A 13,267-nucleotide genomic window follows, 5' to 3' on the forward strand; every position below is an offset into this window, starting at 1 on the left:
GCACAGTGACACATGATTGCTTTTGGACACAGCAAATTTTTGTTGGTTATATTATAGATAAATATGGCAAGACTTTTTCTGTGGCATTGGAATCATTGTTTTCTTAATTAAAAGACTATATCAAACATGGTAAAGTGATTCTGATCACAGGGATTTATATTTTTTTAAACTATACTGACATATAGTATGAGAAATATAAAAACTAGCCATTGTTTGCTGTGCCTCTGATGTAGATACATTAAGTAAGGTCTCTGGAAGCCTTAACTTTAATAAGGCACTGTAGCAGAAGTACTGTTTAAAGACCTCAGTTAGAACCAAAATCAGAAAAGGCAAATAAAGATCTACATGTTTTCTATGCCAAACAAAGGCTGATACTCTATTGCCTTTAGATTTGAAAAAGCTAGAAATCAATAGGTCATTTATTTCATCCAAAAATTGCATTTCACAAAGCCACACCATAGCTTTATGTTATGGGTACGTTCCTATGTTTCCTGTGACATACATTAATTCATGTATCTGCCTGAGCAGCATACCTCGGCGCCTTATATGCCTTTTATTTTCTTGAATCACAGGAGCTTCAGTTTCAACGACTCACCCGAGAACTGGAAGTGGAAAGGCAGATTGTTGCCAGTCAGCTAGAAAGATGTAGGCTTGGAGCAGAATCACCAAGCATCGCCAGCACCAGGTACAGAGCCAATGGCTCCATCTTTATGCACACTCAAGTTACATGCCTTACTAGGTTGTTCTCTATGCAGCAAAAGATTCTGTTAGTGTTGTTACTGTTAACTTGCCTTCCAGAATTTGAAACCAAAAATGTCCATTTATTCTAATTTTGAGAAGCCTCTTGCAATCCCTCAGTCCTGTGCTTGAAATGTTTTCTATAGCATTGGCAAGCTTCTGTAGCAAAAGCTACTGTGCTGCCTTCAGATTCCTCATATGTACACACAGTTAATGGATGTTGTTGTGATTAATTGCTACTTATTTGGTAAAGCTAATTGGCTAATGCTTTGAACACCTGGTATTGATTTTTTTAAAACTAAGAAATATTTCTAAATAAGATTGCATTAACTTTAAAAATGTCTTCAGTTTACTTCGGGTTTTTCTAGAACTCTATGAATCTACCACACAAACTAATTACTATATGTAATAATTTACTGTACTCACATATAGTAAATACTAAATGAGTGCATTACTGTAAAAACATAATCATGATTGTAATTTTTTATTTAAATACCTCTTATGCTATTTAAAAGCATCATTCCTGTAAAAATTACATGTTCCAAATAGTTAAATCACTGCTTATCCTACCTATAGATTTCTTTCTTAATAATTACATATTTCTGTAAAGCCTACTGTAAAATGCTTTCATTGCTTGCAGTTTTAAGTTTGATCTGCTTACACTTAGGTAGACATACCTGCAATAACTTTTCTCTGTTATTTCTAACCTCATAATTATTCTACTTTTCAGTATCTTGTGTTACTCATGGGCAAAAAACCTTCTTAGTCAATAGAATGCTGTCTGTTGTTTCTAACTGATTGTTGTATGAACATTAAACTATTGGGCTGGTAAGTTGTAGTAATATGAATTTTTCATCTCCCTTAACAGTTGTGTATATTGATATGTTTGGTAAGGCATAAAGTATATAAATAAAGGTCGTCAGAACTTTTACAAAACAAATATAAGATTATGTAATTATTTTATAAATATCCAGGAAGGTTTTTATAGAAAGAGAATTATAAGTGAGGTATAAAATAATAAATTAGAAATTTCTAACTCAGACTTTGCAATACCCAATGAAATAATTTGTTAGGGAAGTTAAAACTGTGAAAACAAAAATTAGCTTTAATTCTCTATAATATTTTTTAGAAATTATCCATATCTTTAGCACCAAAAAGAACAACTCACAAACTCAATAATATGGTATTATATATTTCTAAAAGGTATGAATCAACTGGTTTTGTTTTTCTAACCAGAATTATATTTTAATTCTGGCAATATTAAAATTAAATATTACTGACTAAATTAAAATAGAAATTCTCTAGATAAACTCCTAGTAATACTTGGTATATCAATAATAAAGACCAATACCTAGAGGAAATGGCACAAGAGGAGGGAAAATCCCCAGATATTGAAACTAGAAAGAGCACTGAAAACCAGAGCCAGAAGCTTGAGCTACCTCTGTAGGAGATGTGAGAACAGTTGTCAGACCTCAAAGTAAGCACTAGAGGTAGGTTTTATACCCATATAGGAGCCAAAGAATGAAGTTTTGTGTGTGCTCAAGATGGTATGTTTGAACTTAACATCACTGCACTAAGCCATGTCCTTTAAAGGACCCCACGATTAGCAAACCCCAGGCTTCTATCATATGTGGGTTTGGAGCCCAAATGTAACTATCCACATTGCTCAGGAGTCCCCACTGAGAAAATGGCACCACTAAAGATGAGCTCACAGTGAGATAGTATAAAACACAAATTTATGAGTGACATCAGCAAGATGACAGAATAGGACTTGTCAGTGCTCATCCTCTCGCAGAAACATCAATTTGAACAACCATTCACACACACAAATACCTTCACTAGAGCTAAGGAATCCAGATGAGAGATTACAGCAACTGAGTGTAGCACAGAAATAAGAAAAGATGTATTGAAGAGGGTAGGAAGGACAGTTTCACACTGTGCTTTGTTCATCATGTATTTCTGAATTAGTTCTGATTTTGTAAAAAAAAAAAAAAAATGCATTGAAATACATATCATAAAAAAACTTGACCATGAGTGAGAGAATCAGTGAGTAAAAGTGTAGGGTTTCACAGTCCAAGAACTGGATACCATTGGAGGAAGTCTGACAGGTGTGCACAGTAAAATAGATACAAAGCATGCTCATTGCAGCATCATTTGCAAAAGTAAAAAATTACAAAGAACATACTTATTCATTAGGATGGAAATGGAAAATAAACTGTTAATAGGTACACTCTAAAGCAGTTAAAATGAAACTCTAGAGCAGTTAAAATGAAATAACTAGATCTACATGTATCAACATGGACATGTTTGCAAAACAGTCTTGAAAAGCTGTAAGTTGCAGAAGAATAGCTGTAGGAGGATATAATCTATGAGCAATTTAAAATATATATATATATGTATAGCAATACTGCATAATAATTAAATAGTACTTGGTATTGTTTGTCAGTGTATGCATGTGGAGTAAAATTATAAAATATTTTGGAACGACACCAATTTAAGATAGTGGAACCTCTAGAAAGGAAGAAAGGAGGATGATACTAGGAATTAGGCATCTGCAGAATCTGTAGCATTTTATTCAAGAGCCATCTGGAGCAAATATAACAAAATGTTAACAACTGTTAAATGAGGGAGTGGTTGATATATGCATGGCTATTAGATTATATTCTGGACTTGTGAATTTTAAAATGTTAAATAATTTTAAGGCTATATCGTTCATTGGCTAATTCCATATGTTTTTTTAAAATCTCTAAGTAAAATGCATATTATGGGTAGTAGTTTCTGTCAGTGACTTTTTTTGTAGTTCCTGTCTGGTTCTCAGTGCCTGGCATTTGTGCCTGGCAAGTGACTGTGGCACCACCAGTGAATGTCGGGTGAATGAATGGGTCATGCAGAAATGGGAGTGGGGTTGACCAGGGAAAGGAGGAAAATGTGCACAAAGGCATATATGGCCCCACATTACAGTTGTCCCAAGCACCAAGAGGCTCAGTGTCTAGGATATGTCCTAAAAGGACCTACCGGCTTATGAAATTGGAAAGGTGAAGCTGGCATTTAATTGTGAAGAACTTTATTAGATCTTTAAAGGAGACCTACTGAAAGTTGTTATTGGTGGTAGTGATGGTTATTAGAAGTTTTCCTTTTTTGAGAGTGCAGTGTGTAAAACAGAATAAAGAGGCCAGGCAGCCAGATATGAATCTATTATGAAATTTTAAGGGTTATGAGTAAGGTGGGTTTCTTCATTCAGTGATCTCTGAGCTGTGGTTGGAATGGTAATTGATCCACTTGGATTGCCCTACTTTCTTCTCATGTTGAATTCCCATGTATTCTTGATGTCTCAACTAAATGCTTACCCTTCTTTACAACCTTTCTCAAGTTTCTCAGGAAAAGTCACCTCCCTCATCTGAATTCCCATCACTGTTTCCCTGTGCATGTTAGCTTCTCAACAGGTAGTAAGGCCCATTCCACCCCAATGGCCCTGGCACAGAGCCTGGCACTAAGCAAGTGGGCACCCAGCCAAATGATCATTGAATGGATAATGAACCTTAAGTCCAGGATGCTTCAGGCACATCATGTAAAGGTGCTTTGCCATTAGGGGAGCTAAGATTTTTTATTGTGTCACTTGAGAGATCCCCCTTGCATCTCCAGTGTGTTTCAATTGTCAGTCTTGGAACCAGAATCTAAGGGATACAGAGAAGAACAGAAATTAGCTCTTAGACCCAGGCCCCCTTTCCTGTATGCCATTTCCGATTTGCTAAAAAATAGCAGTTAAAAGTGGAATTGTTGCTTTGGGCCATCAAGCTTCTGTTTGTTTCAGTTCATTCTTGCATGAAATGAGTTTAATCAGCAAACTGGGGGATTTGATCACCAGTTACCTTTCATAGTGTTTGATTTGAATCCTGTGGCAGAGTTGGTAAGGTGATCTGTAAGATTTTCTTACTTTTCCTGGTCCAAAGATGACACTAATGACTCAAAGGAAAACGAAAAGCATTTGTTTTTATTTACCTTTTCACCCATCCAAAGTTTTTGTCATTATTGGCCTCACCCTGTGAAGAAGGATGCAGCAGTGGCATGAGGTCCTGTTTAATACCTGTTTAATGACGCTTATGCTGTGATAAACAAACTGTGAAATCCTCTTCCCCGAATGAGTGGCTCTAATAGTGAGTAGTTCGGTTCCCTGACACTTGTAGGATCAAAGATTCATTTTTAACCCATGCCAGATGTTTCCATTTTATAGGTAGAAACTAGTCCTCTGCATACATTTGCACCTATCAGGAAATGTCCCAAAAAGGTGAACTGCATAATAATCATTGGCAGTTTATTTGCAGTATGCCTTCTTGAGAACATTTTGAAAATCTTAAGATAAAATTCCTTAGTTTTTCTATTAATGACTCTTTAGAATTAGTAGTCTTCCAAACAAGGTTAAAACCTCATTTCTGATGACTTTTCCATTGGTTTTATTTACTTCTTAAAAATTAATAAAACTAGCACTATCAATATATTATAATAAACTTTCATCTGGAGTTGATGAAGCCTGTATCAAGAGATGATATATCAGACCAGAAATAATCGCTGTAACCTTGAAAAGCCCTGAAGGTGGGTTATGGCCTCATTTAATAGAGCAGTTGTAGCCTTTCTTAATTTGTACCAAGTACACTAAAGTTATCTATGCAGGTAATATTATCTGTGTATTTAATATTTTACCTCATTGAAGTTTGGTTTTGGAATGAATTAATAAAGAAGTTATGGTTTGTCTGCATTTATATTGAGTAGCGTATAGTTATATATCACCTCATTGAAAGGAACCAGTTAATAGGGAAGAAAAAACTTTTCTGCATTTGTTCTGAATATGCTATAGTTACTTATGCATTCAATATTTCACCTTATCCAAAAGTATTTGAAACACCTTTCAAAATACAAAAATTAAAAGTTGGGAAATTAGGACAAAAAGAAGATAAAATTTAGAAAAATAAGATGAAGCCAAGGTTAAACTAGTACACAAAATGTATGTTGTAACCTTCCATGCCACATTCACTCTGACTGACCTGATAGCCATGGTAAAGACAGAAACGCTAATGAATTCCACAATTCACGTGTCTGTAAGAGAAAAACAAACTAGCTTGCTCAGGAGGATCCACCATTCCTGGGGCTGAGGCTTAAGTGGTTTCTCCCGTGTGTCCGCATTAACATACTGCTGTATGATGAGGCAAGCAGTGTCCTCAGTGGTCTCTTTCCAGTAAATTACAAAAACAAACTCATAGGGCTCTTTCTTCCATTGTTAAATGGAATATAAATGGATGGAATAGCACCTTAACTAAAAGTAATTCTCCAGGGAGCCAATTCTGACACTACAGCTTGGCTCCAGGATAATACTTAGCATATGTAGATGGATGAATCAATTTTAGGTCCACTAAGCAGGCAGCCTACCGTGACTATTTCTGTCTGTAGAGCCTTTTAGAGTCATGGATGGCAATGAGTGCTGAGATGTGAGATGGCTTGTGTTGCTTGTCATTGTGCAGGTGCATAGCGTATACATCTTAGCAACAGAAATAACTCCCAGGGGATGCTGGGGTATGTACAGCTCATCTCAGGAAATCTCACAGCACAGAATCCTCAGAGGGAAATATGTCCTTTAAGTCTCATGTCTCCCACGGGCTAAGCAACATCCTTCAAATCCAAATTTTGATGAGCATGGGACTTGTTGTTTTATTCTCTGCAATATCATTGATGGGGTATCATTTTCACATTAGTTGGGTTGAGATTTCACTGGATACAGTGAGAGTAAAAGGGTCCAATAGCCCACACTGCAGGGCCCACTTGGATGCTGTACCCATCTACTCCCCCTAGGACTTCCCCTTATGCCTGCACTCCAAGGACACTGAAGCAGGCAACGGTGTAAACAAGACCGTATTCTTACTCTGTGTTTTATTAATTGTGGAGTTAAATGACATTCCTTTTAGACAAGTTGTAAAGTTCAGGAAAGTATAAAGAGAAAAATTCATGATTCTACCGTTCAGAGGTAACTACTATACATTTCAAGTCAACGTTATTGAAGTGTGATTCACTTACCATAAAATTTAACCCTTTGTAGTGTAGTTTTACAATCTTTTACTAGCACTTTTGGTATACAGTTGTGTGACGACCACCACCACTGCAATTGACATATAGAACATTTTCATGAACCCCCCCAAAAAGAGGCAACCACTTTTAAAAGTTTGCTGTATTTCTTTCTCTTAAAAAAATTTTTTTTTTAATTTAATTTTGAGGTAATTCCCCACAGTTGACTTTTTATCTTGTTCCTAAAGTCCCACTTTGGTATGCCAGGGTATTCTTTAAACAACCTTTTTTTAATGTTTTGTTTGTTTGTTTCTTATATTTTTATATTTTCTGATTTTTTTTAATAAACCCTTGTGTCGAGGGCAGACTTTCAATTGATCACAGCGAGGGAGCTGCTCCGCTACATACGAAACCCAACCCAGAAACAGGTCGTCTACAAATGGTTTAGCGCCAGGTTCCCAACAAGCGTTACATGACGGGTAAGGGGGCAGCCACCTTTCTGGCCGCACTCTGTTTCCCAGGACCAGGGGCTCTCCGCACTGGGGTCCCAGCGTGTGTCCAAGTGGCCTGTTGGCGGGGACCCAGTGATTCGAGGCCAACCGAGGCTCCGGCTCCGAGGCCAACCGAGGATCTGTGGCCCTGCTGTATGGTTCTGCCTGGGCGGGATTCTGACTTAGTCATAATCCCACAGATGGTAGCTTTGCCCCATTGCCTCCTCAGCCAAGCACGTACACCAAATTTAATGGTTTCCATGTGCCAGCGGAATTCCCAAGTGCTGAATAGCTTGGGGCCTAGGGATGCTAACTTAGTAGGTTAGGGACCAGTGCAGCCTTCCAATGGCAAGTGCATTCTAGTGGAAGACTCGGCCAGGAGAAATACTACGAGATAAATTCACTGTTCTGATATGCAGTGTACGGTCTGTGTTCACATTTCACGCAAGCAGAGAAGTTACACTAGTGGTTCAGCTTGTTGTGTAGCAAAACTGGAAGGATAGGCCAGGCACAGTGACTCATGCCAGTCCTAGCACTTTGGGAGTCTGAAGCAGGAGGATCACTTGAGGCCAGGAGTTTGAAACTAGCCTGACCAACATAGTGAGACCCTGTCTCTACAAAAAATTTAAACAATAAAAACTAGAAGGATTAAAAGTATATAGTTAGAATTGAAGATTTCATAAATGAAATATAATCATCTTAGAATTCTAGAAACTATCCCTGAAATTTTACAGTAAAGAATTTCAAAACTATAACTATTCTTGACAACAGACTTGGAATGTTACTGTTTCCCAGAAACTCATCTTGGTTATCTATTCTTTTTTTTTTATTTACTTCTCAATAAATTGTAAATGGTGAAAGAGAAAGTTTATTTCTTTGTACATCATAAATTGGTTCCAAATATTTGATTTTACAAATCATAGTTTGTCTCCTTACTAAAACAAAGCCCTAAGTTTTGATTTATATTGCAGTAAAAAATATATATTTAAAAATTGGACCTTTTAATAATTGTAGAAAATATTAATGGCAAATTTTGGAAGTAAAGCACAGTTTAGATTTTCATTTTTGCTTTTTGCAAATGATTTTGAAATTTGATTATCCTGTTCAGAAGCATTTGGTCCCTTCACATTGTTCATTCTTTGGCTGGCTGCTGCTGGTATTAGGAAAATGGGTGGCAATGTTGAAGTTAAATAACTTCAAAGTCTTCCTAAGATTATCTCCCCTTTTTCAGTTAGTTTAAAGCCCTGCTAAAATAGAATTCTTTGTGATTTCATAAAGGTCATACAGTTTTGACAAATAGTGTTCTTACTACCACTTAAGAAAAGAACTGTTATTTTTTTTAATGAAAAGATTTGATTCCCCACTGCCATTCAGATTTTTTACTTTTTACACTTGATCGGGTCATCTGCAGATGCCCATAAGGTTTCAATTGATATTACTAAAAATCCTAAAAATGTTTTAGAGCTGACAGCAGCATAAAAGACCTTTTTGTGGTTCAAATCTTTTCTTCAGTGAATATTTTTAAGTCATTGAGAAATCAACCTCTTCAAATAATGTATTCTTTAGAAAATGAAGAATCTCTGAATAGATTGAATGTTTGTGCTTTAACAGTTTATTACTTATTTAATATACCACTTCAGGAGGATGTTTGAGAAAGTTCTGTCCCTTTGACCTTCAGTGCTCTCACCAGGCAAAACCTGAGAGTGCTTTTTATAAAATAACTATTTTATTAAGATACATTTCACATACCATAAAATCTGTACTTCTGAAGTGTACAATTCAGTGTTTTTAAGTATATTCAGAGTTATGCAACCATCACCACTACTTAATTTTAAAACATTTTTATCATTCCAAAAAAAAAAAAAAAACCCCTCTAGCCTCCCCCTTTTTTCCTTTTCCCTGTCCTCAGAGAACCACACTAATCTACACTCCGTATGTATGGATTTGCCTATTCTCAACATTTCTAATAAATGGTATCATTACAATTTGTGATCTTTTGTGTCTGGCATTTTTCACTTTGCATGAAATTTTCAAGGTTCCTCCATGTTGTGGCATGTATTGGTACTTCATCTTTTTTTATTTCCGAATAATATTCCATCATGTAGATATGCCACATTTTATTTATTATGCATCAGTTGTACATTTGAGTTGTTTTCACTTTTTGGCTATTGTGAATAGTGCTGCTGGGTACTGAATTTTAAGAGGGAAAAATATCAAGAGCTTTGCTCTAGACATCTTAAGTTGGGAGAGGCGGGAGCAAAGGGAGATTCCCCTTGGCCTGTCCACCCATCCTCCCAGTCTGTCATGTGGGCCTGCCTCCTTTCCTTTCTCCTTTGCTTCCTGTTTTAAAAATGCTTGTTTATTGGTGTGTTAGTTGCCTGTAATGATTTAGTTTTAATTTTTTAGTGTATTTGGTCACTAGTGACTCTCTTAATGGTCAAATATTCTAAAGCTCCCTAACTTCATTTCTAATTCAGACTAAATGAAGAATAAACTGTTTAATATCTGAATATAATTACCGGAAACCCGCGGGATCTCTGTGGTGAATATTTATTAAATTGATGCTCTTATGAGCAAATTTGGTAACACTGCATTTTTGTGATGCAACTCCTATTGTAAACACAGTAAAGAGTTCCACATCTGAAAGATACCAAATGAGTCAAAGCTGACCTGCAGCTCTACAGAAGTTGTTTATCTAGAGCAGTTTGCTCAACCACAGTTCTTCCAGAAGGCATTTTTAATTATGATATCTCATTGCCATTCCAGTCACAAGCCAGTTTCAACTGGGACATACAAATCCAAATGACAAGTATCTCTACACATGTAAATTAAACTAGTATAACTGAGTCTTGCCTAGGACATGTGACCCCAAGGTATTTCAACCAGTGTTGCAGTAAGCTAATGTATTTTAAGCTAAAAATGTCACCATGAAGAATTTTAAACAAGATACCTTTTATGAGTAATAGAATCTTTTTTGAACCTAGAATGTTTTACTACAAAATGTTTTAATCACAGCAAATAAGTATTCCAAAATAAATTACCTGTCTCTTAGACTGAGCATTTTAAATGTTAAATGGATAATGCAGTTAGGAAGAACCAGAAAAAAGATCAGGTTAATAGCATAAATGTTTCAGATTATTTTAAGACTATTTTAATATATGTGGTTAAAATGGAGGCACCTCAGCTGTATTAATTTTTATAATACTTTAAAAAATTCAGAGGCCCATACATCTAAAATATGTATATCATGCCATTATTTAATCATCTTTTAAAGAACAATTTTAGTTAAAACAGTATTTCATTTTCTGTAATTTTTCATAGTTTTCTTTCTGTAATTATATTATTAAATTATTTAACAGTATTGAATTATTGAATCAAAATAAGAATTATAATATTAGCCCTTACTCTTCATCATTAGAGTTTTTGAAATTATGTGTACATATTGATAAAGTACTTTAATACGTTATACAGGATATTTCAAGATGCTTGAACAAATTTGCCTTCGCTGCTTTATAGGAGTTAGTAATTACATTTACCACCTCATAAAAGCAACAATGCTCTTAAATCCTGTATTTTCTTATTACTATTATTATTTTCCCCTTATCTGTGTTTTAAAATCTTCTTTATTTTGAGAAATATTAAAAATTGTAAATGCAGAGAATAAAATGAAAATGTTAAGTACTCATATCCTGTAATTAAAAATTATTACAAATTCATTTTTTATAAAAAATATTAAACATAAAATTCAAGTCCCCTTTGCCACATTTTCTCTTCCCCATAGCTAACCACTAGTGTGTAATATTTCAATTTACTTTGTATACTTTTATGTCAATACATATACAGTACTTACATATTATATATTAACACCTGTGTAACCAATATTTTGTGTTGCTTTTTTTTTTTTTTTTTTACATCAAAGATGGTAGGTGTAGTTTATGTGCCATTGTGCACTTTGATTTTTTCCATTTGAGATCCAGCCACATTGAAATGTGTAAATCTAGTTCATTCTTTTAACTGCTCTTGTATATTTATATCATAGACATTAAACTGTTTAGCCATTCCATTGTTGAAGTTTTACAATATTGTAAGTGAACATTTTTGAACATATATCCTGGTTCACATGTGTAAGATTCTGAAAAATATATAATGAGAAGTAGACTATTTGGATCATAATGAATGTACATTTTTAATTTTTCTAGATCTTGCTGGTTTGAAGCAGCTTTCTGAAGTAGCTCAACAGTTGCACCCCTTGAGCAGTGTAAAAAAGTTCCTGGTTCATTTTTTCTTGCTTGCTTTCTTTCTTTCCTTCTTTCTTTCTGCCAATATTTAATATTGAACAGGCTCTTTAATTTTTGCCAAACTAATGTTACCTCATTTAACTTTTCATTTTCTCAATTACTGTTGGGGTTGAATATGTTTTCATATGCTATGGTCCATTTGAGTGTCCTCCGGCTGTTCGTGTTGTTTGCTCATTTTTCTAATGAGTAATTTGGCTTGTTATTTTTGCTTCTATCATTAGTTTTTTAAAGCTAAAATAACTCTGGGATATATTTCTTAAAATAGTACAGATCCTAGTACATTGTAGAACAAAGTACACCATATTGATCTATTTTAAGAATATGAACATTTTAGTACAGTGACACATATGTGGAAGAAATAACTTTCTTTCTATATATAATATAATAATAAATCTCAAATTATCCAAACCTGCCACTTAGGGTAGGTGAAGGCCCAACTAATATTACTCTCAGTTTCTATTTCCACATTTTCTTTAGTGATTCTGCATTTTTTTTTCTGCAAATATTTATGATGTCTTTTCTAAATTCATTCACTAAATACTTAGCTTTTCCTGTTTTCTAGAGCTACAAAGATACAAGCTTAGAAATTTGCCTTCTATCAACAAGGGACCATTGTGCGTAACTAAACCAGATGATGAAGTGTCTTCCTAGCAGCATAAAATGTATGCCTGTATTTTATTATTTTTAATTTTGTGAAGAATGCTGTTGATGAGGTTGCACTGGTTCTCCTGACTCTGTCCCAGGATGCCTTACCTTGGTGTCTTTGATTATCATATCCTTAGGTGAAAATCCCTTTCTATAATTATAGTGTAGGAAAGAGAACAGCAGCAGCTGAACACCTATTACGTAATTTGCAGTTTGATAGTAAATGTTTTGTGCATGTTATCCTCTTACTCTTCAGTAGGGTTTCATTTTTGGTCTTGGAAGTGGTGGTGTGTTTTGCTTTGATTTGGTTTTATTTATTGTACACCTGAATCTAACATGAGGCTGACATTTTCCCCTAAAGATAGTGTTTTTCTCTTGCTTTACCATTGGAGTGTCAAGGGGGTGGGAAGACTTCAGTACTCCATTTACCTCCTTCTTGCCACTTCACCCCTCCAAACACATGCTATCTAGGTAAAAGTTGTGTTGGCTGTACAGAGGCATCTGTGAGAGTCCTCGTCTCCAGCCCCACCTCCACTACCACTATTTTGTCTCTCCTATCTGGAAACTCTGAAGCGCTTGATATTTCTATTCCTGGTCTTTCACAAACATGTTACAAGAGGTCATATAAATGTTAATTCAACAACTCTAGGAAACAACCTTTAAAAATATATTGCCTGTTGCCACTAATGTACTTAGCACAGTTAATTATTTTAGGGGGAAATTTTTTGTAATTCCTTCATCTAATCACTTTAATATTCATGATGAAATAAAGGAAGGTTGGTGGTAAACTCTCATTCTCATTACCGTTTGGCAGGTTAAGGACATAGAGCAACAAGAGCAATATGTGTGATGTTTCCTTAACCCTTCAAAGAACTACCCTACACAGCTCTAATCCAGTGATGTATGGGATAGGAAACTGAAAATGTGATTATCTACCTAAAAGTGAGGGCCATCCACTAGTGCGTTTTCAGCAGTTAATCAGCTTGTCGTAAAAATGTACATGGCATGTCTGCCTAGGGATGGGGGTGGGGGACAAACATGACA

At 35.3% G+C, this 13,267-nt stretch overlaps 1 protein-coding gene across 10 annotated transcripts in view; it reads left to right on the forward strand.

The window, feature by feature from the left end:
* The window catches only part of PKP4 (plakophilin 4), a 231,432-nt gene that overhangs the window by 122,715 nt on the left and 95,450 nt on the right, over nucleotides 1–13,267 (forward strand). For all 10 annotated transcript variants that reach the window (XM_054477302.2, XM_054477311.2, XM_054477305.2 and 7 more), the window contains exon 3: nucleotides 573–685. In XM_054477302.2, coding sequence (XP_054333277.1) covers nucleotides 573–685 — 113 coding nt within the window. The remainder of the gene's footprint in view (nucleotides 1–572; nucleotides 686–13,267) is intronic.

This window comes from Pongo pygmaeus, chromosome 11 (assembly GCF_028885625.2).
Source record: "Pongo pygmaeus isolate AG05252 chromosome 11, NHGRI_mPonPyg2-v2.0_pri, whole genome shotgun sequence".
NCBI classification, from domain to species: domain Eukaryota; kingdom Metazoa; phylum Chordata; class Mammalia; order Primates; family Hominidae; genus Pongo; species Pongo pygmaeus.